We start from the raw sequence: 26,871 nt of genomic DNA on the forward strand, positions 1-26,871 counted from the left end.
TCATGCTTCAAATTTCGGCCTCATACCTGAAAAGTCATCTGACAACGCTACTCATATGAAAATAACTATTTTGCGATCTCAGGATAATTTTGATTTAGTCTTAGATTTACCTTGAGAAAGTTAGTTACATTTTAAAAATTTAAATTAAATCGAATCGTTCTCAACAGTTCGATCACGGTGCGCACGACTTGCGGCGATTTCCGTTTTCCGCAGAAGACGAGAAAAGTCCCATTTGACAGGGGCGAAGGTATAAAACGAGGGAAGAAGTGTCCATCTGTCTTTTGTCTTTGGTCTTGTCGTCAGTAGTTAGATCTGTGCCGGAGTGTCAAGGGGGCTGAAAGGGTGAGGGTGAGGCTGGAAGGAGAGTCCGGGGAGTCCAAACCCAGACGTCGAGGAGCAGATTAGCGCTTCCCTAACGGAAGGTTCTCGAAGAACTGGACGCCGAGGAGCGGAGTCGCATTCACGCCCGAATTTCGCTGTCCTCCGTGGTCCCGAGGAGTCCCCCGAGGAACGACCAGATAACTCCAGAGACGTCGACCGCCACGCAACGACCAAGGGCAGGACAAGGGTGATAGTTATAGAGATTTAGGTTAAGAAGCCGGAGGTTTTTTTTTCTTTTTTTTTTGTTCAAACCTCGTTTCTCCCTAGACTGTTTGTCGCGATATCCCGTTAGAGGAAGATCCGTCGGGGAATCGAACGCGTCGTTTTACGTAGTTTTTATTCGGGTTTGGATTATTATCGGTCTACCAGCGACCTCGCCTGCAAGCTACCGACCAGACCGATATCAGTAGTTTTTTTCTCGTATGTCCTCTTCCTCCGCATTGTTTCTTTTCATTTTTTTCGGGAAACGAAGCGAGGCGTGAGGGCAGGCGCGTAGCCAGGGGAGGGCCTAGGTGGGCCTGGCCCACCCCAAAAATTGCAGGCCCACCTGTGTGCCCACGTTAAGGAAACTAAGAAAATATTTTTGAATTAAATAAGTGTAAAAAAAAAATTTTTAGAACAAGAAATATAAGTATGTAGGTACCTAATCTGAAAAGTAACAATATCCTTTACATACCTAAACATTTTTGCCCATAAAAATACTTGAGTCATTAAATCAGACCTGCCCGTCCAAGCTATCGACAACGTTATCATTATCAACTGCTTAGTCGTCAAAAAACAATCATATGGGTTAATTCCCGGTTCAGCTTTCAGTTTCTTTCTTTCGTCTTTACCGTCTGGTTTTATAATTGACATTTTATTTTGTGGACTGTGGTACTGTGCTACTGATTAAAATGAGTGGTAAAAGAACAATACAAGATTTTTTTTCGTCACATAAGAAGCAAAAAAAAAGTGAAGAATCGTCAGAGGAACCATCAACAAGTACAAAAGTTACTGAAAATCAGCCTCGTGGCTTTGAAATACTCGTTGAAAGCGCCGAAACTGAAGTTGCCCTTGTGTCCAGTCCTCAATGTACACCAGATCTTCAACTTGAAAGTGACGTCTTATCAGACTCAGAGCGACCCTGGTGGAGATGATGAAAAATCTCCCGAATTTAACGAATGGTTGTTGGACAAAAATAAGCAAAGTGAAAAAGAAAAGCCATCGATTCACAAACAACCTCCAGGACCAGGAGATATTTCACAAAATGTTACTGATGGACCCACGCAACCAATCTTGAAGTTATTTCCGAGAACGAAATTTAATGATAAATTTAGACAATTTAATAGTTCATGGTATAAACTCTACCCTAGCTGGTTGGAATATAGTGTATTAAGTGACGGTGCGTTTTGTTTTGTGTGCCGACATTTTTCAGTAAATCCTAGTCAAGTGTTTACTAGTGTTGGTTTTAAAAATTGGAAAAGAGCTTTAGAGAAAGAATCTGGATTTAAACAGCATGAAACTAGCTCCGAGCACAGAAACTGTCATCTAAAATGGATTAACTATAGTCAGGTAAAGTCAAATCCAAGAATATCTGTGGCCAGTCAGATTAATGAAGCTCATTTGGCTCTAGTAAAAGAGAATCGTGAATATTTAGGAATCGTCATTGATATTTTAATGTATACTGCCACACAAAATATTGCACAAAGGGGACATCGTGAAAATGAACAGAGTTCTAACCGGGGAAACTTTTTAGAATTATTAAAACTTTTTTCGAAATACAATCCCATTATTAAAAAAAAATTAGATGAAGATCTACCCCAAAACGCAAAGTATACAAGCCCGCAAATTCAAAATGAAATTTTATATATATATGTTCTAAAATGATTTTAGACCAAATAAGTGCTGAAGTTAATCAGGCTACATGCTTCGCTGTAGTGTGTGACGAAACAAAAGACATTTCCAAAACAGAACAAATTTCCGTAGTGTTACGTTATTATTGAAAAGGAACTATTTATGAACGATTTATAGGATACAAAGCCGCAAAAGATTTGAACGCTCAAGCACTGCTAACTTATCTTAAAGAACTATTAATTCGATGTAAAATAGATTTACAAAATTGTGTTGCTCAAACATATGATGGAGCAAATGTGATGAGTGGTCGCTTAAATGGGGTTCAAAAACTTTTCCGTGATGAAGTTCCAAAAGCTGTGTATGTGCATTGTTTCAATCATCGTATAAATTTAATTACTGTGGATATTTGCAAAAGTCTAGCCCACGGAAAGACATTTTTTGATCTCTTAGAAGCACTTTACATTTTCATATCTGGCTCTGCAGTTCATTCCAAATTTATAGAAACCCAAGTGCTTTTAAATCCCAAAAGAAAACCTATTGAATTAAAAAAAATTTGTTACACACGATGGACAGCACAAGTTCAAGCATGTTCTGCATTTAAACAACTAATTACTGAAATACTTGTATTTTTAAATAAATTAATCGTAGATAAAAGTGATCGGGCACCAGAGGCAAGCGGATTTTTATATCAAATAAATTTCAATTTTATTTTCAATTTATGTATGTATGAAAATATTTTAAAATTACTAAAAGGGGTAAGTGACTATTTTCAAAAGGTGTCTTCCAATGTAACGGAGGCGAATATTCTTTTAAAATCTACACAAGATACTTTGAAGGCAATGCGCCAAAATAACAAACAGTTTGCATTATTATATTCAGAGAGCGTTAAAATTTGTGAAGATAACAACATCGAAATACCAAGTAAGGACACAAAGCCATCCAGAAGAATTAAAAAGATTCCAAAGCGACTAGAACAATATCTCATCACATCAGAACTCGGTATTCAAGAAGAAGAAATGTTTGAAGATTCTCATTTTAAGACAGGAATATTTTTCCCCACATTAGACTTAATTTTGCGCGCCATGGATGATCGCTTCAATAAATGCGAACATATTATCAACGCTGTCAGTGTTTTTCATCCAGAAAGTTCTGTGTTTTTAAAATACGAGTGTGTGGAACCTCTTGCTGCCCATTATGAAATAAATTTAGAAGCCCTTAAAGCAGAACTTATCATTTTGCCACAAACAATCGAGCGCTTTGAAAGTGAAAAAAATGTTAAAATTACAAACATTTTGCAATTTTTAGATATGCTAGAAGTTTATAAAATAGTTTTTCAACAAGTGTATCAACTAACAGTAATCTCAGTGACAATACCAGTTTCTAGTGCCGGTTGTGAGAGAACATTTTCCTGTTTGAGGAGACTTAAAACATATATTCGGAACAAAATGACTGATGAAAGACTTGATCATCTGGCAATAATAAATATTGAACATTCTACCGCAAAAGCTCTAAACACGGATGAAATTATCAACAAATTTGACGACAGTCATAATAACAGAAAAATTGCTTTACACTAAGGTAAGTTTTTTTGTGTGTTTTATTCCTTAATTAAGCAGCCCACCCAAAAAAATTGTTGGCCCACCTGTGGCCCACCTAATATTAGCAACCTGGCTACGCTCCTGCGTGAGGGAACGGTCCCGCCGATCGTGGGCGGTGTAAAGAGTTAGCGCCGAGAACGGTATTGGTCTTCGCCTTTGGTCCCCCCTCCTTCTCTTTTTTTCATTAAATTTATATTCTTTTCCCCAGTTTTCCTCCTTCGTCGCGGCGAGGACTCAAGTACCCGGTCAGTCGGTACGACAGAATTAGTGGTGACAAACATTGATAAAAATTAGTCTTATTGTAAGTTCAGGGCTTGTTGAATAAATATCCTTTTGTTAAACTTTATTCGAAAGTTTCATTCTCCCGGTTTCCGGGCAGGTTGTCACCACCACCCCCTTTTTTTGGGTTGCACCTCGAGCAGGCTCCGCTAGATCTGGAACCGAAGACTAAGTATTTGAAAAAATCGTTATTTTGGGAGAATATACAATCTGATTTTGAAGGTTGTGCAGATATTTTAACCTGACTTAGAACGTGTTAAGTAGTTAAGTTACATTCACAGAGCTTCGACACAAAAATGACAATCCCAGCGACACTTAGTGAAGTTAGAAAATTCAAACTATACAGCGACAGATTGAATGGATTCAGCGACAGAGGGGAATACAGCTGCCAAAACCATTTCTCGACCGTTGATTGGTGGGGATGCTGTCGCTGGCGACACGTCGAAACTCTGTGAATGTACCTAACTTTAAAATAAGGCAAAATAACCCAACTTACCTTATACAAATGTTAATGGTTTACAAGATACTGCCAGAATGCTCTATAGGATCCTGGCAGCGTCAGCCAATACACACGAATATCCCAAGCATAGATATTAACCACGATCCCAAGTTTCAATCGTTTTTGTCAACTCTCATAAAATTCCCCAGAATTTTAAAATTCTTAGTTTTGATTTAAAAACGGCTCAAAAGGTGCAAAATATAAAAAATAACATATTACATACGTTTAATAAGAGGTATTGAAACACTTGGTTCTTTGGAGCACTCATCACTTCGCTCGTCGTTCCCCAAACACGCCCGTGCGCCGATACCTTTCTTTTAAACTTATATAATAATATACTATTACTGTTTCAGTGTTTTCAAACACAATTTGAAGAGAGGCTTTGAAAACACTAATTACCGGGTGGGGCATCGTATACGCGCACGCGAGAAATCGCGACTTCTAATTAAATAAAATTGTCGAAATTTTCCAGACTTACCTGGCTATTGGTAAGGTACATTTCATAATTTTTTGATAATTTTTCACTTACAAACAAAGCCAAAAAAAATTAAAATGTAAATGTCAACCAAAAAGTCAAATTCTGATTTTTATACTAACCTACCCAGATTCACTTCCTATAATTATTTACGAAATCTACGGAAAAAAATACCAATTAGATTTTGAATTAAACGCAGTTTTACATTTCAACTTTCAAAATCATTTTTATTTATGACCTGCTACTTGTGCTGTCGTAAATTTAGGTGACAATGGAAATTGTCAATTTTATGGCAAAAAGGTTTAAAACGGTCGGCTATACCTTTGTTGGGAAATTATACCATTGTGCCGTAAATCACCCGTCTGGTTTACGTTTAAATAAAAAAGCGAATTATTTAGCTAACCAAGTCAAAATTTGTAATTGTGCCACCAGGGTTTGATGGGCTAGCAGATACAGATTCATTTAGTGTAAAAACCTTATAGGTAAATTAACAGTTAATTTGAGAAAACTAATAAAACTGTTACGGCCTTATTTATTAACAAAAATTTTTTAAAAAATTCTCAAATATACCTTATCAATAATTAGTCAGGTATATAAAATTTCGCCAATTTTATTTAATTAGAAGTCGCGATTTCTGGCGTGCGCGTATACGATGCCCCACCCGGTATATGCCGTTCACTATTATTTTAAACACGCAGGAGGCCGCGATATTTTTTTGTTAGATTGGCGTCAGGTCCTGTCATATGACGTTTCGTTTTTAAATATTCGCATTGTTGTCAATTCCGTCATTAATTTAGTTAATAAGAATTTACCCAGAACTGCCCTACAAATATGTATCTTTCATTTCAATTACAATTTTACGATTATTGTTCCTAATGCGTTCAATTATTTAAAAAATGTAACAACTTGGGAGCAGTGTTCGGTTGAATTATAACCTAAAATAGATTTATTAAGACAAATCACAATACTGCCAACTAAAATGTCAGATTTTCATAGATAGTGCGAATTTGAAATAATCGTGAATGGTTTATACCACGGCCTCCTAGATTCATAAGAGTCTCGTCTCTTATCCGGCCTGTCGCATTCGATAAATGTCTGTTTTTGAAAATTCCCCGTATAGTATGTCCATCTAGCGACTTTAATGTGATCCATATATTAGTATATGCAACTAAAAATACGTATGAATAATGACATTTTATATAATAAATTGTCAATTTGAAAAACTAAGTGCAGTTGAAACTTTAAAAAATGCCACAAACAAAGAAAAAATGTTGTATTAGTTCACGACATAAAGTTAACACTTCTTATCATAATCTACCCAATGATATCACTTTAAATGTGGCATGGAAGACACTCGAAGACAGGACTGAGAGATCATATCATTAGTGCCGCAGAATATGCAAGTAGTAAAATTTTACCAAGATTCCAAAATTTAAGGACCAATGTAAATATTTCAGTCACCTTGCAAGATAGTTCTCTGGAAAAACTAGAAAAATTGTCTTCTTTTAGTTATTTGCCAAGTACCAATTTTCAAATTGAGACGGCGGCAACAGCTTTTTTATGTGGCTACTTAATTATGAAAATAACGAAGGCAATCCATGGATGTGATTATTGCTTGTCACATTTACAAGATTCAAATTCGAAAAAGAAAATCCCGTTACTGGAACCAATTTATTACTAAGATAGAGGAAGGCTAAGTTACCCCAATGATCAATTTGTAGGTCTAGTATAGTTTGGGAATGAGAAATTGGAATTTTACCTTCTTCACTTGCATCTTGCATGGGTTTTGGGTAGGTTAAACATTATAGATAATAATGAAGATTTACGACTATGAGCAGTTCATTCCAGGAGGGACAAACAATCTGCATTTTGCCGATATTCGGCATCCCTTTTTAGTAACTAGCAATATTATAATCTTTACAATCTACCCTAAACCCATTGCAAGTGAGGAAACTTAAATTCCAATTTCTCGTTCGCAAACTATACAATTTACAATAATTTTAATAATAGTAGAAATTCTACCAAGCATTCCAAAGGAAAATATAAATTTTGTTTTGAAGAATATCTTGGCCTCATATCTTTCGGGAAATCCACTAATTCATTGTCCTGTTCATGGTAAAATGTGAGTGAGACACTTATTTAAAAATTAGAACTTCCTGTCATTGTAAATTTTTGTAACTTGCACTCACAGACAAATAACAAAAAATAATAAAAATAGTTATTTATTATACAAGACGATAAAATTTTATTTTATCTTCGAGAGCGGTTTAAGCCTCGAGGCGTAAGCCGAGAGGCTAATACGCTCGAGAAGATAATGGTGAATTTTATCGTCGTGTACAATACAAAATTTTATTCCATCCTCCATTACTTCGATTGAATTACTGAATTATTTTGATTATGACAATTATAAACGTCAAAAAAATTCAACAATCAAAAAAACGTCAAAAACAGAAAAACAACAATGGATGTTAAACATTAGAAACTCAAAGCGGGGGCTGTTGGCATGGGAGTCGGTTACCGAGATAATTTGTTTATCAACAAAGTTAAAAGCAGTTTCGTGAAAGCGTCGTGAAAGTGTTTCATTTTTGAGGAAATAATGGCCCAATCTTTCCTTAATGAAGATGAATTGTATGTTCCTGAAGATATTATTAAAGAAGCCAGATCTGTTATTGAAAATTTATTGCCGCGAAAATCTGTATCGTTGTATGAAAAAGAATACAATATTTTCTGTGCCTGGAGGAAAAGCAGAAACATAAAAGGTGTATCAGAAGAAGTCCTGCTATCGTACTTCGCAGAAAAGGTAAAAAAGTATAAGGCTTCAACATTGTGGAGTTGTTATTCAAAGTTGAAGAGTACCTTACTGATCAAGGAACAAGTAGACATATCAAAGTAAGAAGAATGATTATTTTGAATATTATAATTAAAACGTTTATTTTTTTAGATTTTTGAGTCTGAAGACTTTCCTTAAACGAGAATACTCAACCTACACACCGATTAAATCAAATGTGTTAGAGAGGGAACATTTTAACAAATTTTTGGAGGATGCACCTGATAAGATTTACTTGTTGATAAAGGTAAGTGTTTTTATTATGGTAGTTTCACTCAATATTAAGTAAATTATCTAAAGGTTGCCTTGGTCATGGGAATCGGCGGAGGATGCAGAATGGATGAATTACACAAAATGAAAATTGACGATATCGAAGATCGAGATAATATTCTGATAATACAAGTTCCCGAAACAAAAACGAATAAGAAGCGTAGGTATGTTTACTATTGTGGATAATACGAAAATAGGAGTTAGCAAGTTGGCTTTATACAAAAAATATAGTGATTTAAGACCTGCAAATACACCAACCAAGAGTTTCTTTTTGGGTTATCGCAATGAAAAATGTACAAAGCAAGTGGTGGGAATTAACACATTTTACAAGATGCCCCGAATGATAGCGGAATTTTTAAAGCTGCCATTACCTGAATCTTACACTGGTCATTGCTTTAGGAGATCAAGTGCTACTCTTTTGGCGAACACTGGAGCTAACACGCTTATGATGAAGAGACATGGTGGCTGGAAATCGAATTCGGTTGTAGAAGGCTACATTGATGAATCAGTTGAAAATAAGAAGGAAATTTGTAACAGAATTTTGATGGGAACAAGCAGCACAAAGAATTGTCAAGGATTTTCAAACGAATTACCTGGTTGCAGTGGCGCTAACCTCATCAAAAGTGAGGATGTCGTTAACTTCATCAAAAGCAAAGATGTCGCTAACGAGAATACTGTCAAATGTGGTGGAAAAGTGTTTAAAAAGTGCACATTTAATTTTTATTAACAATGTTATTTCCGGTTATTTCAATTCAGACGTTTGTAATTTTGATTAAAAAAGAATAAAGAAACTTGTGAAAATGTAATTATTTTATTTTTCTAGACGATAAAACTTCATTTTACCATGAAGAAAACAGTAGATAAAATACCATTTTATCGTTTAGGATGGAATAAAGAAATTTGTTGAAATTAAATTTACCGTTCATAAAAAATGTTCTTGATTTGAGATTTTGAAAAAGTGTCAGATGTGCGTTAAAACTGTTGAAAAATGCTGAAAACACCTCTATAAAACAATAATTTCCTGCAAGGTAGGCAACCAGTACAACACATAAGCCCCGTATTGTGGCACACCCTATAAAACAAAAATAATGCTTAGAACTACGAATGCGGCAGGCCGGATAAGAGACGAGTCTCTTATGAATCTAGGAGGCCGTGGTTTATACATACCGTGAGATCATTTAAATACATAATTAAAGCAGGCTTTATGACTTTAAAATTATATTGGCAACACCGTTGACACCTTGATTTGAATTGTCAAAGTGACGCTTCAAAATACAATACAAAATATGAAACGGCGAGTTAACAGTTGTATCCAAGCCGGGTGTTCGATACAACTGTTAATGTATCGTGTGTTTTTTTAAATTTCACCTCGTATTAGGCGTTGAAGAGTCGATTGCGAACCCACCACTCGTGTAAAGCGTAAGATTTAAACAGCTGATCCGTGATCCGTAATCTGTATAGTGCGTTCACAATAGACTCTTCAAGGCCTACTATGAGGTGAAATTTAAAAAAACACCCGATATAATGATACACTGCTCCCAGAAATTAACGCATCACTTTGGAAAATGTGAAAATAGTTGATAGCTGTAAATAAATCGCAACAAATCAGTTCTTATTCGGTAGTGTCTTAAATTGCAATAAGAGTTTTATAAAAAAATTAAATCTATTCAATAATTAAAAAAAAAGAAAATCGCTCAATTGCGGGTATTTCCACCTCTAGCATATATGACGGCTTCACACCGTCTACCCATGCTGTTAATAGTGGACAGAACATTTGCTTGATCCAGATTGTCTCAAATAGCGATTATCTGCTCACCAAGTTTAACCAGCGTAGCTGGGGTGGCTCAAGAGCCCGGACTTGTCGCTCCATCATGTCCCACACATTTTCTATCGGATTGCTGGCCATTGCATAGAAGCAATACCGACTTTGTTTTAATGAAAATATAATTAATCAACTTAAGTACATAACATTTTTGGTTTACAATACAAACATTTCCGATAATAATGCGGAATCTAGAAAAGTGCCCCGAATGCTTGCAGCGTTTCCACGTTGAATAGCAAAGGAAATCCTCTCGAAAAGGAATTTCTTTGATTTTGAATGCCCTGATTCCGCAATAAGGGGCTCTCCGATGACATTAATGAAATCGATGGCTTCTTTGCACCAAGGGCCTAGGGTTAATTATTATTTACTTCTGGCATTAATGAAGTTTTGTTTGCGTTTTTCAGTTGAGTTTTTATTCTTTATACCTATTCGTTTTATCGTACCTAGTCACAGTTAATAAACATCAAAAATCTATATTTTTTAATAAAAAATTATGAGGTTAGATTTTTATGTTTTATTTTACCTTGCTTTTCTTGACGGTTGTTTATTACTTTCGAAATGGAAGGACGAATTGTTAACAGTTAAAATATATATTTTGAAAGGCTGTTTGCAGAAAAATGTAGAAACCCATAGGTACAGTACTTTTATTAGCCATTAAATAATTTACAAAATATCTCTTTCGTGAAAATGAATCAGAAATGTCTTCAATTCTCTTCTTATACAATGTTTTGTTATATTTTAAATTGAAAAACTGCGCTCCATTATCGGTCTTCGATTTTTTATCATCAGCGTCTATCAAATCGATGACATCTTCTTTGCTTAGTAGTTTAAGTTTGGTTACAAGAAGAGACAACATCATTCCAAATTTGGAATATCTTTTCCAATCACGAGTTAATTCTTCTCTGGGAAACAACTCGTTTGGATCATTGCCCAAATTTTTTGAAGATATGGAAAAGCTTTCGTAGTAAATGTTAAGGTAATCTTCTAATTTATCAAAAAGTTCTTTAGAACCTCCGGTATAAAAGAAGTAGGACAGGTCATACACAGGAGTTCCAGCTATAACCAGCTGAAAGTCTAATAAACTCATGTCTTCCAGTTTGGACTGATTTAGTGTATTCTGCAAAATAATAGTTAGTTTTAACTAAAAACAAACACAATTATCACCTGATATTTAAACATCATGTTGTTAGACCAACAATCTCCGTGAAGGATTCCGAAATATTTTCCATCATAATCTAGAATTTCATAAAACACTTCTTTAGGTTTTTCCACATATTTTTTAAGTTTTTCCATAATATCTGAATGTTTGCTTGGATCTAACACTTCGTACGCGGTTTGAGCGTGACTCTTGAGTATGTTAACAAAACTACTTTTTTCACAAAACTCTTTCCAAATATTGAAAAGTGGTTTCGTCAACCTCGAAAACTCTTCAGGTTTCTGTTGCTTCAAACAAAAGGAAATGGCGTGGAAATGTCCGTAAGTTTTAAATATAAGTCTGGTGTGGTCGTCGTCAAGCAACAAATCTTTTGCTCTTAACTGAAATCCTTCTTTTGTGATATCTTTCAAGACTATAATTTCTTTTCCCAGTTGACCGTCACTGATGATGTATTCGGGAATCGAGTTAAAAGGTTTTAACACTTGATGATCTTCTTCAAACTTTTTAAAAACAGGACATATTTTCGAATAGAAAAATATTTCATTTTTATACACAGCGTCTATGCAATTTTCTTCTCTCCTTATTTTCTCTGTTGGTGCTTTTTTAATGGCTAAATCGTATTTCTTCTTTGTTTCATCATCTGTAATTGAGGCTTTGTAAAATTCACCGAGAAATCCATCACCTTTGAGGACATTCAGATCTAGATTTAGCGAGTACTTTTTTAAATCCAATTTTTTTGCTGCCTGATTTACCACTTTAGTTAGTTCATTCTGAATATCACTGCCACTACTCATTTTTACTAAATAAGGATTGTACTATCACCAAAACGGATGTGATCAATTTTGCCAAGAGAAAAATGCTTTTATAGACATGAAGCGTTGATCGTTTTATCTAATCTACAAATTCCTTATCATGTGCAGTGACTCGAAAAATCTATTTCAACTCATAATCATTCTTTAATAAATTATTTGCTGTTTACGGGTACAATTCACTTATCTATCGCACATGAATTCGATTCTATTTAAATTACATTGTTAAAAAAACGACGAGTCGCAGACAAGTGGTTTTTGATCAGTGTCACGAGATAAATTTGTAACAAACTCGAGTAAATCAATCGTAAAATTTTGCCAGACAAAAGTTTACCACAAATGGTATTCGGAGGACTATTTCATGAATAAAATAAAACATTTTACACAAATTTTTGACTGTTTATTTGGTTGGCATATTAAACCTATTGCTATGACAAAAATTTTGCCATTTAAAAACTCTGTAGCTTCGTGATTTCATTGGATCATACGGTCTGGCAAAATTTTGATTAGATTAACTTTTCCAGTTGAAATTTAGTATTCATTGTTGAGTGACGGAATAGACAACAAGACGTATCAAATCGAAATAGATAAGAAATGTTTTGTTCCGAATGTTTTCCATCAAACTAGAAATTTTTCGATCAGTTGACTGGACCAACACATAATGTTTGAAAAATTAAAAAGAAAATCGAAAATTTTCTCATACTGAAAAATGCTTAGTACTTCCCAGATAGCAATCCCAAAACTTCTATTTGAAATGCGTTTTCAAACCTAACTGTAATTTTCGATTTATAAATAATATTATTTTATTCAACACAATTATACCCTTCAACTCTATGAATTTAACGCGACGTTTATAAACTAAGGGCCAGTTTACAGAAGCGAAATTAAGTTAATCGTAATCAAATGCGAGATTAACTGAACAGGTAATCAGATTGAACCAATCGAAGTTTCGGATTCATGGGTTAATCGCGCATTAAAATTTAATTCTCTTTCTATAAACTGACCCTAAGTCTAATAGGTACTGTTACGATTTAAATCGCCGCGCGATTGTAAATCTTCGCGATTTTTCTAGAATGTTCTAGAATCCATCGTGACGGAAACGTACTCGGACTTCCGCCGAAAAATCTGCGCACAGAGGGGGTGGAAGCTATAAATCGGGGGAACCAGAGACAGAACGGGGATTTTTCACGACCTTTTGCCGGGAGTGTTGTGAGTGCCTGGGGAGAGTCAAGGGGACAGTGATCGAGTGAATTTGCAGGGCCGACGAGACGACGTAGTGGAGTTCACGAGGGCCGTTGGAGACGATTCGTCTAAGTACCACCGCCCACATTGCCAAGCGGATCACGGACTTCACTACGGAAGGTTCCAGACCGAACGCTTTTGCGGATCAGGATCTCGTCGGGTCCTGTCAGTCCAGGTCGTCCCCGGACTCACCGGAAGGTGCCGGATCTACCCACCAGCAAGTCCGGAGCAGTGGTGACACCCCAATTTTTACAGGCCGTAGCTTCTCAAAGTTTCGGTTGTATTTTGTCACTCCGTCGAACTAATTGAGCGTTTGTATTTAACTATAGTCAAATTTCCATTGTCACTCATTATTTCGACGGATGAAAAGTTCCTTTAATTTGTATATCGCGTTTAGGATTTATAATTTGTTCCACTGTTAAAGTTGCAGTTTTGTCATAAGGCGCGTCATTTCATTAATCGTACTAATTTAAGAAAAAAAATTCCTTATCAAGTCCGTCGGGTTTTTATATTCACGAACGATTATCAATCCGTGAGTGACCTCGCCAGGAATTGTGTATCGCGCTCACCGAACATTTTTTTGCGCGTGGTTCTTCACCGGTCCGTACCGGAGAAAAACATCTTAACTTCAATTTTTTTTTTTGGAGCGAAGGAAGACTTGGAGTAGCCGAATAGCGACGTTACGTAGGACCAGTCGGCCTTCCTCCTTCGCTAAAGAAGGAAATTTTTTTTTACGTTTCGCCGGTACTCGTTCGTTGAATATCTGGGACCCGGAGGACCCTCCGAGGAGTTAGGGTTATTCAATTTTGTACACGCCATAGGGCTAGTCAGGCTTCGTTGTTTTTCTTTTTCATTTATATCATTACTTTCATTGTTTGACATCTGAATAAACGATTAGTTGGAAGATTGTGTATCATTTCCCGTACTCCGGGCTGTTCTCACCAATTTTTCAGCTTCAGTCGGCGTTTCTCGTGGTTCGCATTGTAAACCGAGTCGAAGCCACGACTTGTTCGTTATACCCCTGAACATTCCGGATTTGTAACCGGTAACAGGGTTGCCCAGTTTCGGGAGCGTAATTTATAACGTAACAGTACCTTAAAAAAAAGAATCATTTTCTTGGTCTGTCTAAACCAGATGTCCAGAATATCTCTTTTGACGTGGATTTTCATTCTTTTTAAGATTTTCTTGAGTGTTGAAAGTGAATTGAGTGTAATAATCCGAAAGGGCCAAGTTAGGAGAATATCCTGGAAGATGGGTAATTTTAAAGCAGATTTTAATGAATTTTTATAAACCAACAAGCAGGTGCTTTGTCTTGCGAAAACAATTCATTTTTAGAAACTTTTCCATGACGTGTTTCCAGAATTTTTGGTTTGGAGTTTCTTTCAACACAGAACAGTAACAATCTCCCATCATCGATTTTCCTTGCTGCATCTGATCAGTGAAAATTTCCCCAACTTCTTTCCAAAAAATGAAAGCCAGAATTTTTCCGATACATTTTGGGTCGACAATCAGCTGGTTTGAATTATATTGATTTTTTTTTTTTTTGGTTTCTGGATCATAGGTAATGATGAATCAATCCAAGTTTCATCTATGGGAAGTAGGTACATACGGTCCAACTATATTCACATTGACTACAAATAAATCTCGATATTGTCACCCTCATTCACTGTTTTAATCATCATTCGGCATTTGAGTGTCAATTTCATTGATTATTTTCTCATACCGTATTCACCGATGTTTTAAAAGCATTTGGGAAGTAAATGGTCCAAATTTGGGTAGGATGCCAGTTTACCGAATGGTTGGGGAAATTTTTACCGTAAGTTGACAAATCCACGATACACTTACAACGGTATGACAAGTAGCTGTGCGAGAACTGGCCAGCACTGCGCATGACGTCATGTGCGAGGCACTTATAAAGGAGCTTATGGCTGGTATCATTGTATTTCATGAAAATTGGTAGTAAAAATAAGATTAATAGACTTTTATACATATTAAATATATTGTTATATTACATATATTATTATATCACTATAAAAAAATTATTAATTATGTATGTACTATTATAAATACACTGACCGGCACAAAAAACGACTCACCTCGCGACTCACTTTGAATTTGTTATTGTTGTTATTTGTCTTTGAATTTTTTTTTGGTATCATGTTGTATTGGTAGGTGCTATTTAAATTATTCTTTGCCAAAGAATATCCGACAAACAAAACATTAAACATAGGAAATAAGATTTTAATGAAAAATGATGTTATTTTTTAGAAAAAAAAATGTACGTTATAAAAAATTGTCAAAATTTTAACAGTATTTTGAATTAGTATCTCGTATTGTCAAATTAAAAATTTTAACAGGTAAAACAACCGACAAAAACACAACATGGAAGTAGCGCAAACTTTTCAATAATTTATTTAAACAAAACAATTCGGTTGCCATGGTGACCATAGCACTCCCCATCATTGAAAATATCCCAATTTAACTATGTATTATAAAAAAAAAATAAGCACAAATATAATTACCTAAATTTTATTAAAAGTAAATTATTACTTTTTGAATTATTCCAATTTTAACAGCGAAAAATTACCGAGATTTACTACGAATACAGTTAGGAACTTTTCTAGTAATTCTTAAGTCCATAAAGGGCATATATATATTACTACATAAAGGGTACCATAAACAGTCCATATCAACCTCTTTTGTGGATCGCCCAATTTAATAATAAATCATGGCAGAATTCTGCACTTTAACATCAAATTCCATTTATTTCAAAAACCGGTAATGTTTTCATGATCTCAATGACACTAAATTTTTCCTACATGTTTGAAAGGACTCTCAGTGAAAAATTGTGTAAATTAATGTATTTACCTAGCTGTTATTGAATTAAACCGAAATATTTACCTGTTTCAGTAAAAAATTTGAAATTTTTACAAAATGTTCTACAGCGATACATAATCATTCCTGAATTTTTTGAGATTTTTAAATCAATTAGAAGTAGGTGTTTTCCATCAATGCAATAACCAGTTAAAAGAACTCATGGGCTCTTGCCTCGCATATGACGTCAGACAGGACGTTCGGATGCGCGCTGGCATACCGTTGTAAGTGTATCGTGGACAAATCCACTTTCAATTTAAATTGATCTATTTAAAATGTTAGCTTCAATCTCCTACAGATATCTGAAGGAAAAGTACGGAGTAATTTCTGGATCGGGTGCACAGGCACAGAATGGAAACGACGCACGATGGAACAGTGAAGAAATATTTGCGCCGTTGTGGGTTTTTTTTTAATTACAAGACAGCCGGCCTTCAGGCTTGACTTGAGTGGGTTTGCTCCTGAGCACTATTAATTTGAATGTATCATGCTTTCACTCTGTGCTCTGTGTCCTGCTCTGAAATCTTTTCGTTAAAGTTTGTTTATGTTTATTAAGGTACACCTACTTGCTGGTTTCAATGCCGGTATTTTATATTAACCTTTTAAGTAAAACAGGTATTCAAAACTAGTTTACTTTGCTTGATTGTGGGACTCGATTAGAGATTTGTCAAAAATGACAATAATCGTACATTATACCTAACCTCTTCAAAATACACATAACCTGAATTATTATCTGTGACATTGCATTTACAGTAGAAAAAAGTTGTATCCTATTACACCACAAAAGTTACTAAAATCACTAGATTTAGTAGTGTATATTGAAAATGGATGGAGTTTACTTTGATTCCTTATTTGTAAAATGTTAAAAATGGTATCTAGCAATCTGAGCTTTTGGTATGTTGTGTTGCATAACATTAAATTTTCGCTGGAACTCTACAGTGAGTAACCCTGATTATCAGAATGTTCCGAAAAAAGTGATGATTATTTAGATGTGGCATTCGTTGAACGACAAACTACAGTGAAGAAAAATTCTAGGATTTTGTCGTAAAATGTGACAAGATAATTTCGTAGTTCGAAGATATGTATACTTAATGCCAATGACAAATATGCAGAAGTGAGGATCTAGTAGGTATCATTAAATTAAAATCTGCAGAAATCAAATAAAGACAATTTTTTTTTTCTGAACCGTAGCTAAGCAGTAGTTACCTATCTAAAGTGTCTTGTTTCGATTGTCAAATTAGTTGGTAGCTTTATCAGTCTACAATTTGTCATTCTTCCTCTTCACTTGTCTATCTGTGAATTTTGTATCTAGTAAATTTTGATAAAATATAAAATGGTAATTTATGTTATAAGTCCGGTAAGTTACAAGTACTACCGGATGTACGAGTATATCGTAATGTATTTTATTTCATACTGGAAGTCTCTTGTGCATCATTATTTTATTTCAAAAATTAAAAAATCACATTATATTGTGAAAATAGCATCACCTTTTTTCATGTGGAAACGGCCGTTGCTATTGTTTTTTAGATCGAATATTTTTTAACTTTTTCACTTTTCAATGTCAGATTTGATGTATAAAAGGAAAACAGTCCGGTAGGTGTTGCTAAGTGACACTTTCCGGCTCTGATACTGTTATAACTCACCTACCGGACTCAAATTGATGATGCAATCGAGCATCTACCGGACAGTATGAAATAAATGTGTACTACGGGACTCTATCAGAGTTCTTCTTGGAGAAGTTGTGTAGTGATGCCCATAAGATGTTTCCATTTGAGGAATTGTTAAATCAGTGGAAAACATTTTCATTATTTGCATTGACGTTGTTGCCATCTATAATGAAAATATCATATTCACAATCAGAGTTTTTGTCGTGGTCACGGTCGACGTTACAGAATTTACTATCACAGCTCTGTTACACATGGATCAACTATCACGACCATCGTATTTTATAAATACTCGGTTGTACAAGTAAGCAAACTTGTTCACGTATCCTGAAGATTCAACATTTTTTCCTCTTTCTTCGACGTAAGTCCCCAGACAACTGTTTATACTACAGAGTTATTATAAATGAGTGTCCCACCGCAGTTGGCGTTGGTGACGTAGTTGAATTTGCCGCAAGCCTCATAACATGAGTGAGACTAGTATCGCCGATAGGTGGCGATACTGGCGGTAGTGGAAATCTGTCTACAAGTTTGTCTAACTTTGCGAGGCTGGCGGCACATTAAAAATTTGTGTAGGTTTTCAACGCCAACTGCGACGGGACAATCATTTATAATAACCCTGTAAAATGTGAGTAACTTACGGTCAAAATTAAATGAGTTTCTTCATTAGAAGCTGATATCAGTGATATCATAGCATTGCCGAAGGCTTGACTTTCGAATATCTTTGACAGTGATCTTTTCTTCATATTGGTTTAATTGGAATTAAGTACACCATCCTTTAAAAAACTCTATTGGTTATTATATCTTTTTGGTTTACATTCAGCCTTGCATCACACAGTCGAATTATAAAATATAAGGTATTTTGTTCTCAATACCTACTCTCTATAAAATGTTACGTACTGTTACGTTATTTATTCCCCCTTTGAAATGAAATTAACCCAAAATAACGATTTAACAGACTTCGGGTCAAGATCCACTGGAGACTGCTCGGCCGTACAACCAAAAACGTAGAGGTGGGTGGTGATAACCGGGAGAAAGGAAAGCTCCGAGTCGTTTATATACAGGGTGTTTTTTCGAAGTTGAGGGGTTCCTTGTAACACGAGATACTATACACTATTCTTAAGAATTTTAGCCTAAATCTTCTTAGTAAAATGTTTGTATTAAGGGAGATAATTGATTGTATATTTTTATTGTTTTCTAAAATTTTGAGTCCGGTCCTGTCTATTTCTCCGCTGTCCTAGATTAATAACTGACGTGGCCCAGGATGGTGTCTTTCTGGAAATCGCTCTGCGTACTCTCTGGACACCGCAGCTGCATTTTGATAACGTGATAACATTGCCCATGCATTAGCAACATATCTGAGAGCTCATTATTTTCGTAATGATAAAGCCATTCCGACTAATTAGATGACAACTCTGACAGTATTTTTGATTAACGGTCCATGCTCATTTGATTTTTTTGTCAATTCTAATTTCTAACAAATCAGCGCAAATTTGAGCAGGACCGGTTTCAAAAATTTCAAAAAAATTAACTTATTATATCTTCATTGCCGTACACATTTTACTAAGGTGACTTTGGCTAAAACTCTTTAGAACAACGCATATTATCACAGGTTAAAAGGAACACCTCAACTTCGAAAACACCCTGTATAACAGAAATAAATATATTTTACTCAGTCCTGCGCATATACAAAACAGCAACGTCTACGAGGATATCATCAAAATAGCCAAAGAAAGAAAAGAAGATGATGTTGCACCAAAATTAAATATTTTAAGCGAAAGGACCAAAAAGAAAAAACATAACGAAATAACAGCTCAGAGCGACCCATACGCAGTTATTCTCCATGGAGACTGTTGAAACAACAACTTTATGTTCAAATATGTAGTAAGTGACGATCAAGTATCATTAAAATGTGACCAATATTAGGTATTTTTCAGGACAGTAACGAAACAAAATTATCGGATGTGTGTTTCTTGGACTTTCAAATTAGTAGGTTAGCTTTACCGGTCGTACTTCCTCTTCACTTGTCTATCTGAGGATGATATCCCAAATTTTGATAAAATTGTGAATGTGTACTATGAGAGTTTGTCAGAGTTCTTGAGGAAGTTAGGAAGTGATCCTGACAATTTGAGGAATTACAGAAACAGTGGAAAAGATTTTCATTGTTTGGATTAACGATGTTACCCGCCATAATAAAAATTTGTTTGTCGGATTCAGATGAAGTGAATGATTTGGCGGAAGTAGCGGAGTCGGGTCGTGCAATAAGCGATGCTTTTACCAAGGCGGTGAAAAGCACAGAAGAGTTTGGAAAAAGAACGCTACCCATCATAAAACGTGCTATAAATAAAGGGTTTATGTAACTGTGATATCAGAGAAAATTTTGTTTTATTATTAGAATAAATATTTAACGTTCTAACGTTTTTTCAAATCCTTTAGTAGAGAAAGTCAAGACTTACGTAATTCTCATAAAAAGTGTTGACTGACCACACTTTCACATGTGCTGAAGAAGTAGTCTAGTCACTTTAATCGTGGTAGTTTGGTTATTCTGGAGCTAGTTTAGAAAAAAAAATAGATGGATATTACGTAAATGGGTACTGAAAATATTAACAGCAAATTAAGGCGGCCTTACACTAAGGCAACAATTGGCAACATGTTGCCTGCAATATTTTTTAGTAATGTTGCCAGCAACATGTGCCAGTTGTTGCCTTGGTGTAAGGCCGCCTTTAGAAATACATTCGCCAACTTATTTTTCGTGTAACTTTAGGAATTATAGACCACTATCACAATGCTTCAACAATATCAGTTGTCATGGTTTTGAATTTGCAATGTCTTATCGAGCCTTACCGGATGGAAATGGATGATGAAGAGTTATTTATATGTTGATGATGTCCTGGAAGAGGCAAGTGCCGCAGGGTACCAAATATTGTATAAAAAATTAAAATTATCAGAAAGAATTGGAAAAATTTACGAGTGAACGAAAACCAGTAAGTGAAAGACAGTGAATGAAAAACGATGAGCGAAAGTGAACGAAAGAGAAACCTTCACACACTGGTTACTATGGATACAGGCTCACTTTCTAGGGAGGTATCGAACAAAATATTTATTTCAGTTTCTTTAAAAAATTGTTTTATAAAATTTATATTAAATCATGGTCGGCCACATATTTTACAATATAATGCATCCTCTTTTTAAAGCCGGCGATATCTCGAATGGGAATTCGAAATGTGTCAGAAATATCTTGACCATCTTCAGCTGCTCGGGCCATATCCGGAGCTTCGTCCTTCTCCGATAACGAATATTTGTGTATCATGCTGGTTATGATTATCCCAAATTTCGAATATTTCTTCCAATCTTCTAAAAAAACTTCAAATGGATACACACCCTCCGGATCAACTTTTAGTTTCTTCAAATGCTCAGTAAATGAATTATGATAAGACTTTAAAATAGCATCTAAATCATCCATATCTTCCTTGGATAAAGTTGCAAACAGAAAATATGACAAGTCTATGATGGGTGAAGTTAGACTTGTTGCTTGCCAATCGATCATTGCAACTCTTGAAGGTACATCATTCTGATAAAAGTACGTTATTATATTGTGGAACAAAATGACTAAAATATATTTAAACTTACTGTTTGCTGGTACATAAAATTATTGCTCCAGCAGTCGCCATGGACGATCACTTGAAGTCCTTCCAAGCCCTGAATAAACTTCTCGAAAAATGGTCGAACGGTGTGTTGCAAATTCTTCCATTTTGATAAGATACTTTTATCAAGATCATCTTTCAACAAATCATAAATTTCACCCACTTGACTTTCAGAAGCAGAAACTATCCCGGCTGATTCTAGTATTTTTACAAACGTCCCTTCAAAATTTTGCAACAATTTCTGAAAAGTTTCAGGTTGTTGGGCTTTCATGGCAATAGAAATTGCGTGAAATTGTCCATATTCTTTGACCACCATATCTATGTGGGCTCTAGTCAGGGGTTTCTTTCGGTCCCATAATGTATATCCATTCATTTTCAAATTTTCCAAAGCTATGACTTCCATATTCTCAGTTATAAAGGTTCCGTAACATTTTGGTACCTTATCAAAGGGTTCTTCAACACCTCTCTCTTGTTCAAATTTCAAAAAACTCGGAAATACCGTATTATAAACATGAATTTCGTTTAAAAACGATTCTTTGACGGGAAATTTTTTCCTAAGAGCCGTACTTCGTTTGGCACGTTTCAAAACCAGATGGTAGTCTTTTTTCGTCCGTTCTTTTGTAACTGCAGCCACATCCACAAAAACTATATCTCCAACGTAACCATCACCATTCTCAGAGTTTCCGACAATGTCCACCGTCAAGTCTTCGAGATTTTCATTTTTTAAAATCACCTTTACCCACGATTTTATTTCGTTTGCTTCACCCATTGCCAACGACTGTAACGAAAACTGAGGATAAGCTGGAAAGCGTGGAGCTTGTTACAGATAATAATAAATCAAATAATCATCTACAGGTGATCAAAAAAAAAATAGTCAAAGTAAACTATGAATAAAAATAATTCAACAGTTTTCCTTGCAACTTGGTAAACGTCTTTGCTTCAAGTGGAACCTCTTCATAACAAGCAACAAAATTGAATTTCAAAGCAAATATGCGAACTTTGGTTCACAGTCGATTCTGACTATTTTTTTTTATTCCCTGTTATTTACTTCTTAATAATTGTGTAAATAAAACGTTGTCAAACAGTGTAGTGCTTTTTTTGTTTCCGTTAACGTTGTCAGTTTGTAGATCTCCACGTCAAATTGTCAAACATCGTTTCTTCAAGGAACAACCATTATTTCTTTTTGCAAAAAACTGTTGTTTGTAAAAACTAACTAAGAAGGACTTTCCTGGTTTTCTTAGTGTTACGTGATTGTTTAGTGTAAATATAGTCTGTTTTTTTTTATCAAAGAACCACCAACACCGCAATCTTGGACCCAAAATAGAGTTGGCAACATTGTACACTTTTGACGAACAAAAAAATGTTGTATTCAACTCGTTCTTGTGTAAATTGGACTTTTTTTGGCATGAGTGGGCTATTTTAAAACGCTAGTGAAACGAGTAAATAAATTCAGAAATAAGCCTTACGTGACTTGCGCCCTGTACAATGATTTCATCTATACCTGGAATCATTCAGCAATACCTAACTAAGGCGTGTATATTATATCCGGTGTTCATTTAAATTTATCCTCAAAGTAGGCGTTGAAAAGCCGATTGTGAACGCACCACGGCTACAGATCACGGATCAGTTGTTTAAATCTAAACTCACTTTTTGCGTTATCTGTGTTTTTACCTACTCTTCAACGCCAATTTTAAAGATAAATTTAAATGAACACCCTATAATTGCAGTAGGTAAGTAAGTCTCAAACATACAAAAATTGAATGAATATCTCTGCCGACAAAGATCAAAGCTGCCAACCATATAAACCAAAAATTAGCAAAGATTGCTCTGGCAACGTTACTTTTTATCTATAGTACATTTTTCTGACTAATGAAACTATAATATTCAGTAATATTCACCAAATGCAGAGAGCGGCATTGTGTAGTTGTATTTCCCAAAGTATTACGAGTAAATCTGAATTTAATAAGAACGCTCCCTGCAGATGAAGGGTTGAATATTCGTTCGGAGTTTCTACATACCTGATTTGACAAGGATTATGAATGACACAAAAATGATCCTTATGGCAAAAAATGTTGTAAGGTAAAGTTACAATGAAACGGTCGGTACCACCATCTTCATCCCTTTGGTGAACAATTGAATATTATCGGTTTATTAGTCGGGCCTCAGAGTCAGATAAATGTACTATAGTAGGCGGATACTCTCGTGTCAAAAATGGATTACTCCCTAGGATTTAGGGATATTCGTTACTAGGTTGTCATAAATTTGGTTAGGTTGGAGGCTATGTGGTTTCTGGTGACAAACAAAAGATATCCCAAAAATGTGAGACAGCAAATTAATTGTAACAGTTGCAAATGACTAATTTATCGCTAAGTGATAGATGATTTTTCGTTTCACAATCAATTTTGGTTACTGGCGGCATATTTATTTGGATTTAATCTCTCAATTCAAAGTAACCAACCTTAGGCATTCAAAATAACTTTTAAAAATTCTAGTTACACACAACATGAAAAACGTTATTTCCCTAAAAGTTCGAATTCTAGGGAGTAATCCATTTTTGACACGAGAGTAGTAATAAACTCGACATTATACCTAATACAATGATGATCAAGGTGAGGTTGTGTATCGGAATGAAATGTCAAAGTATACTAATTAAAAAGACGATCTGGGGTTCTAAAAAAGAAATCACGGTCTGCTGAACTATACATTTTCTGAACGCTCGTTACTTTGTTTAATAAAAATTATAACGACCTTGCAAGATAAACAGACACATCTGAAACAAGTGTTGCTAAAGTGAAAATGTTTTATCTAGAAAAATCACTTTTATCATAATAAAAAGAATTTTGCCGCGTACCCTACACTATAATATTATTATTCGTGAGTTCTTTACCATAGACACACTGACACTCACACCACGCACATCACTTGACTACTCTGACTTCTGTCTTCACTGTGACTCTGACTGTCACTTTCACTTGATTTCTCTATGGTTGTTTATCCACCAAAGACCAAAGGCAAAGGTGTTATATGTCGGTTAATTTTCTATAATTATCTTGCGGAAGCAAACGTATATTTTACTCTCGTGTTCCATACAAAATTAAAATTAATTGAGCCTTATTTTTTAAACTGAAATTTAATAACTTAACCTTACTTTTCGACGTTACCGATACAAAACTGCACCACGGATTCACTGCACTAGAATCACAAAATGTAACAGAGACTCCAATGTTGCGTGCATACAGGTAAATGTTGTGAAATCAAGACGAGATAGTTATCACATGATAATAATTAGATGATAAATGTGTCTAACCTAACTTTTTTACGTGTTCTCTACGCACTGTTTTTCGATTGATTTCTGTACATTTGTGTTTTGAACCATGTCAAAAGATCGTTGTTTGTGTCTGGCCCACAACAAACAATCCAGCGACGGACTGTTAGAAAAAGTTAATATTTGAGATCAAAATTTGTGTTACCTACTCACGTTATGGTTGATCATTTCACAAAACCTAATGGAAACTTCATCAATGTCTGTGATGGAGGAAATTCCAGTGTTGGCTTTGCCACCTGGAGTAGTCAAGAATCATCAACAGCAGAAATAGATGAATTAATTGAATCTGATGTCACAGCATCAGTTATAATACCATACGTAAACTATTACAGCTCACCCCAAAGTTTCGTGTTTTTTATTTAGATTCATTAATTTTAAGGTACTGATTCTGAGACTGGAGAAGCAACCCATAATCCTAAAAAACGCAAATTAGCAGAAATAAGAATCCAAGAGCTTTGTCTTTTGTGAAGCAAATTAAGTCAAGAAAATTAAGAAACTACAGGATAAAAATAGAGGATGGCCTAACAGAAATATTATTTTTTCTTCAAACGTCCGTAAAATATAACATTGCACTGCTGCACTCTTAAAATTGCTGTAATTTAAAAACTAAATGGTTTAAGAAAAAAAATCTTGAAAATCCTATATCAGATGGAAGAACAGAATTTGTGGTTTACGGCTGACGCGCGAGTTCTGGGACATCCGATATTCATAAAGTTCTCCTTTATTTAAATTTTTAATGATTTCTTCTTGAGTTATATCAGAGACAACCCCGTTATATATTCTAAATGTTCGTAATGACCGCGACATATTGATTGCATTTTACACTTATCAATACCAAAACTCATCCCAAAAATAAAATCAATATCATTTGAGAAATTTTCAGTTATACAGGATTATTCACGAGAGGGGTATTTCTGAATTTCTTTTTGCCGCAACCCATTATACACATTGCAACAATATCTTGATTTCAAATTTTGAAAATAATTGTAACTGAATCCACGACGGCTCTTAGTCCTGTCTCTTTGACGTTAAAGCAAAAAACCTTTGTTAATTCGAAAAAATTGTTTTTACAATAACGACGAAAAGACTGATATGATCCTCATTTTGGAGAGCGTGGAAGGAATTCTGTCGCCGCTGCGGATATTTCCAAGCCGATGGTAGACACTTCGAACACCTTTTACATTAACTTAATTTGTTAATTTATTTGTTGAATTTTGATTAAATACAGGTTATCTGACATTTCTGACAAATCTATTCAACTTACTTTGATTTCTAATTTAAAAGAAATAACACATTTTTAGTAGTCACTGCCATTGTAGTGTTGGTTGCGGCAAAATAAAAATTCAGAAATACCCCTCTCGTGAATAACCCTGTATAAAAAAATTTTTTTTATTATTATTAACGGTAATACAATGTACAAAGATATATTCGTACATGATTACCTTGCAATGTTACCGTTGTAGTGACCCAGTTTAAAATTTAAACTTTAATTTCCGGGACCGCCACGAGAGCGCGCCAAATGAGAAGGTACTATAAGAGGTACTAATATAGCGGGGGTGAAGCGGGCTCTCGCGCGCGTGGCTGAAAGGGGTAGGTCACTTTTGTTTGGTTTTTCGAAACGAACACACCGTGCGAAGAGCGATCTATATTTCCAAATTTGTAAGTTAAATCTGAATCAATTACGCTACCGTCCCGAGTAGATATTTTGTATCCCCGTGAGGCATCCGACGTTTTTTTTAATCCACCCGGGTAATTTATCCCACGTTCGTTGTCTTTTTGTTTGTTTTTTTTGGGACCAGGACCACGTGGTAAGGGTATGTTGTAGATATAATTTTTTTTCTTACCGGTTAGAAATGTAGACTGTGGATACCTCATTTGAGGTGAGAAAATTCAACTTTCTCGCTAAGGTAAGAAAGTGAATCATGAAATGTTTATGGTAAAACTGTACCAAAATACAAATGTCAAAAGTGAAATAAGTTATTGATAAATGAAAGCCAATTCAATAAAGCAAGTTGGTAGATCAATCATATAATTTGGAAAATAAACAGATAAGCTAGGCAGGTAGATTACTTTACCCTGTTTATATCAAATTTTCGAACAAACGTCAATTCTTCAAATGCGATGAAAAGTTAATTAAACAAATAACCAAGCCTACTATTGAATTCTCAAAATTTTCGTT

General features: G+C 35.0%; 2 protein-coding genes and 1 long non-coding RNA gene across 8 annotated transcripts; 1 reads left to right on the plus strand and 2 right to left on the minus strand.

Annotated features, from left to right (window-relative positions):
• Positions 1 to 6,831: 6,831 nt before the first annotated feature.
• LOC138123864 (uncharacterized) lies at positions 6,832 to 8,968 on the plus strand. The gene is made up of 3 exons (XR_011156925.1): positions 6,832 to 7,954; positions 8,007 to 8,139; positions 8,193 to 8,968. It is a non-coding gene; the product is annotated as an uncharacterized lncRNA (long non-coding RNA).
• A 1,575-nt stretch (positions 8,969 to 10,543) lies between these two features.
• Positions 10,544 to 12,075, minus strand: LOC138123924 (uncharacterized). Its single transcript, XM_069038775.1, has 2 exons — positions 11,149 to 12,075; positions 10,544 to 11,101 (listed from the first exon to the last, which is right to left on the minus strand). Exons 1-2 carry the CDS (start codon positions 11,932 to 11,934, stop codon positions 10,559 to 10,561), a joined length of 1,329 nt encoding a protein of 442 aa, XP_068894876.1. The 5' UTR covers positions 11,935 to 12,075; the 3' UTR covers positions 10,544 to 10,558.
• Positions 12,076 to 20,845: 8,770 nt separating this feature from the next.
• LOC138123532 (uncharacterized) lies at positions 20,846 to 24,982 on the minus strand. 6 transcript variants are annotated; one of them, XM_069038277.1, is made up of 3 exons: positions 24,846 to 24,982; positions 21,354 to 22,145; positions 20,846 to 21,294 (listed from the first exon to the last, which is right to left on the minus strand). In XM_069038277.1, exons 1-3 carry the CDS (start codon positions 24,858 to 24,860, stop codon positions 20,860 to 20,862), a joined length of 1,242 nt encoding a protein of 413 aa, XP_068894378.1. In that variant the 5' UTR covers positions 24,861 to 24,982; the 3' UTR covers positions 20,846 to 20,859. The 6 variants fall into 6 exon arrangements, with proteins under 6 accessions (XP_068894378.1, XP_068894384.1, XP_068894381.1 ...); XM_069038283.1 differs by lacking the exon at positions 24,846 to 24,982 and adding an exon at positions 24,675 to 24,795; XM_069038280.1 differs by lacking the exon at positions 24,846 to 24,982 and adding an exon at positions 24,516 to 24,649.
• Positions 24,983 to 26,871: the final 1,889 nt, after the last annotated feature.

The sequence above is a fragment of the Tenebrio molitor genome, chromosome 2 (assembly GCF_963966145.1).
Source record: "Tenebrio molitor chromosome 2, icTenMoli1.1, whole genome shotgun sequence".
Lineage (NCBI taxonomy): Eukaryota > Metazoa > Arthropoda > Insecta > Coleoptera > Tenebrionidae > Tenebrio > Tenebrio molitor.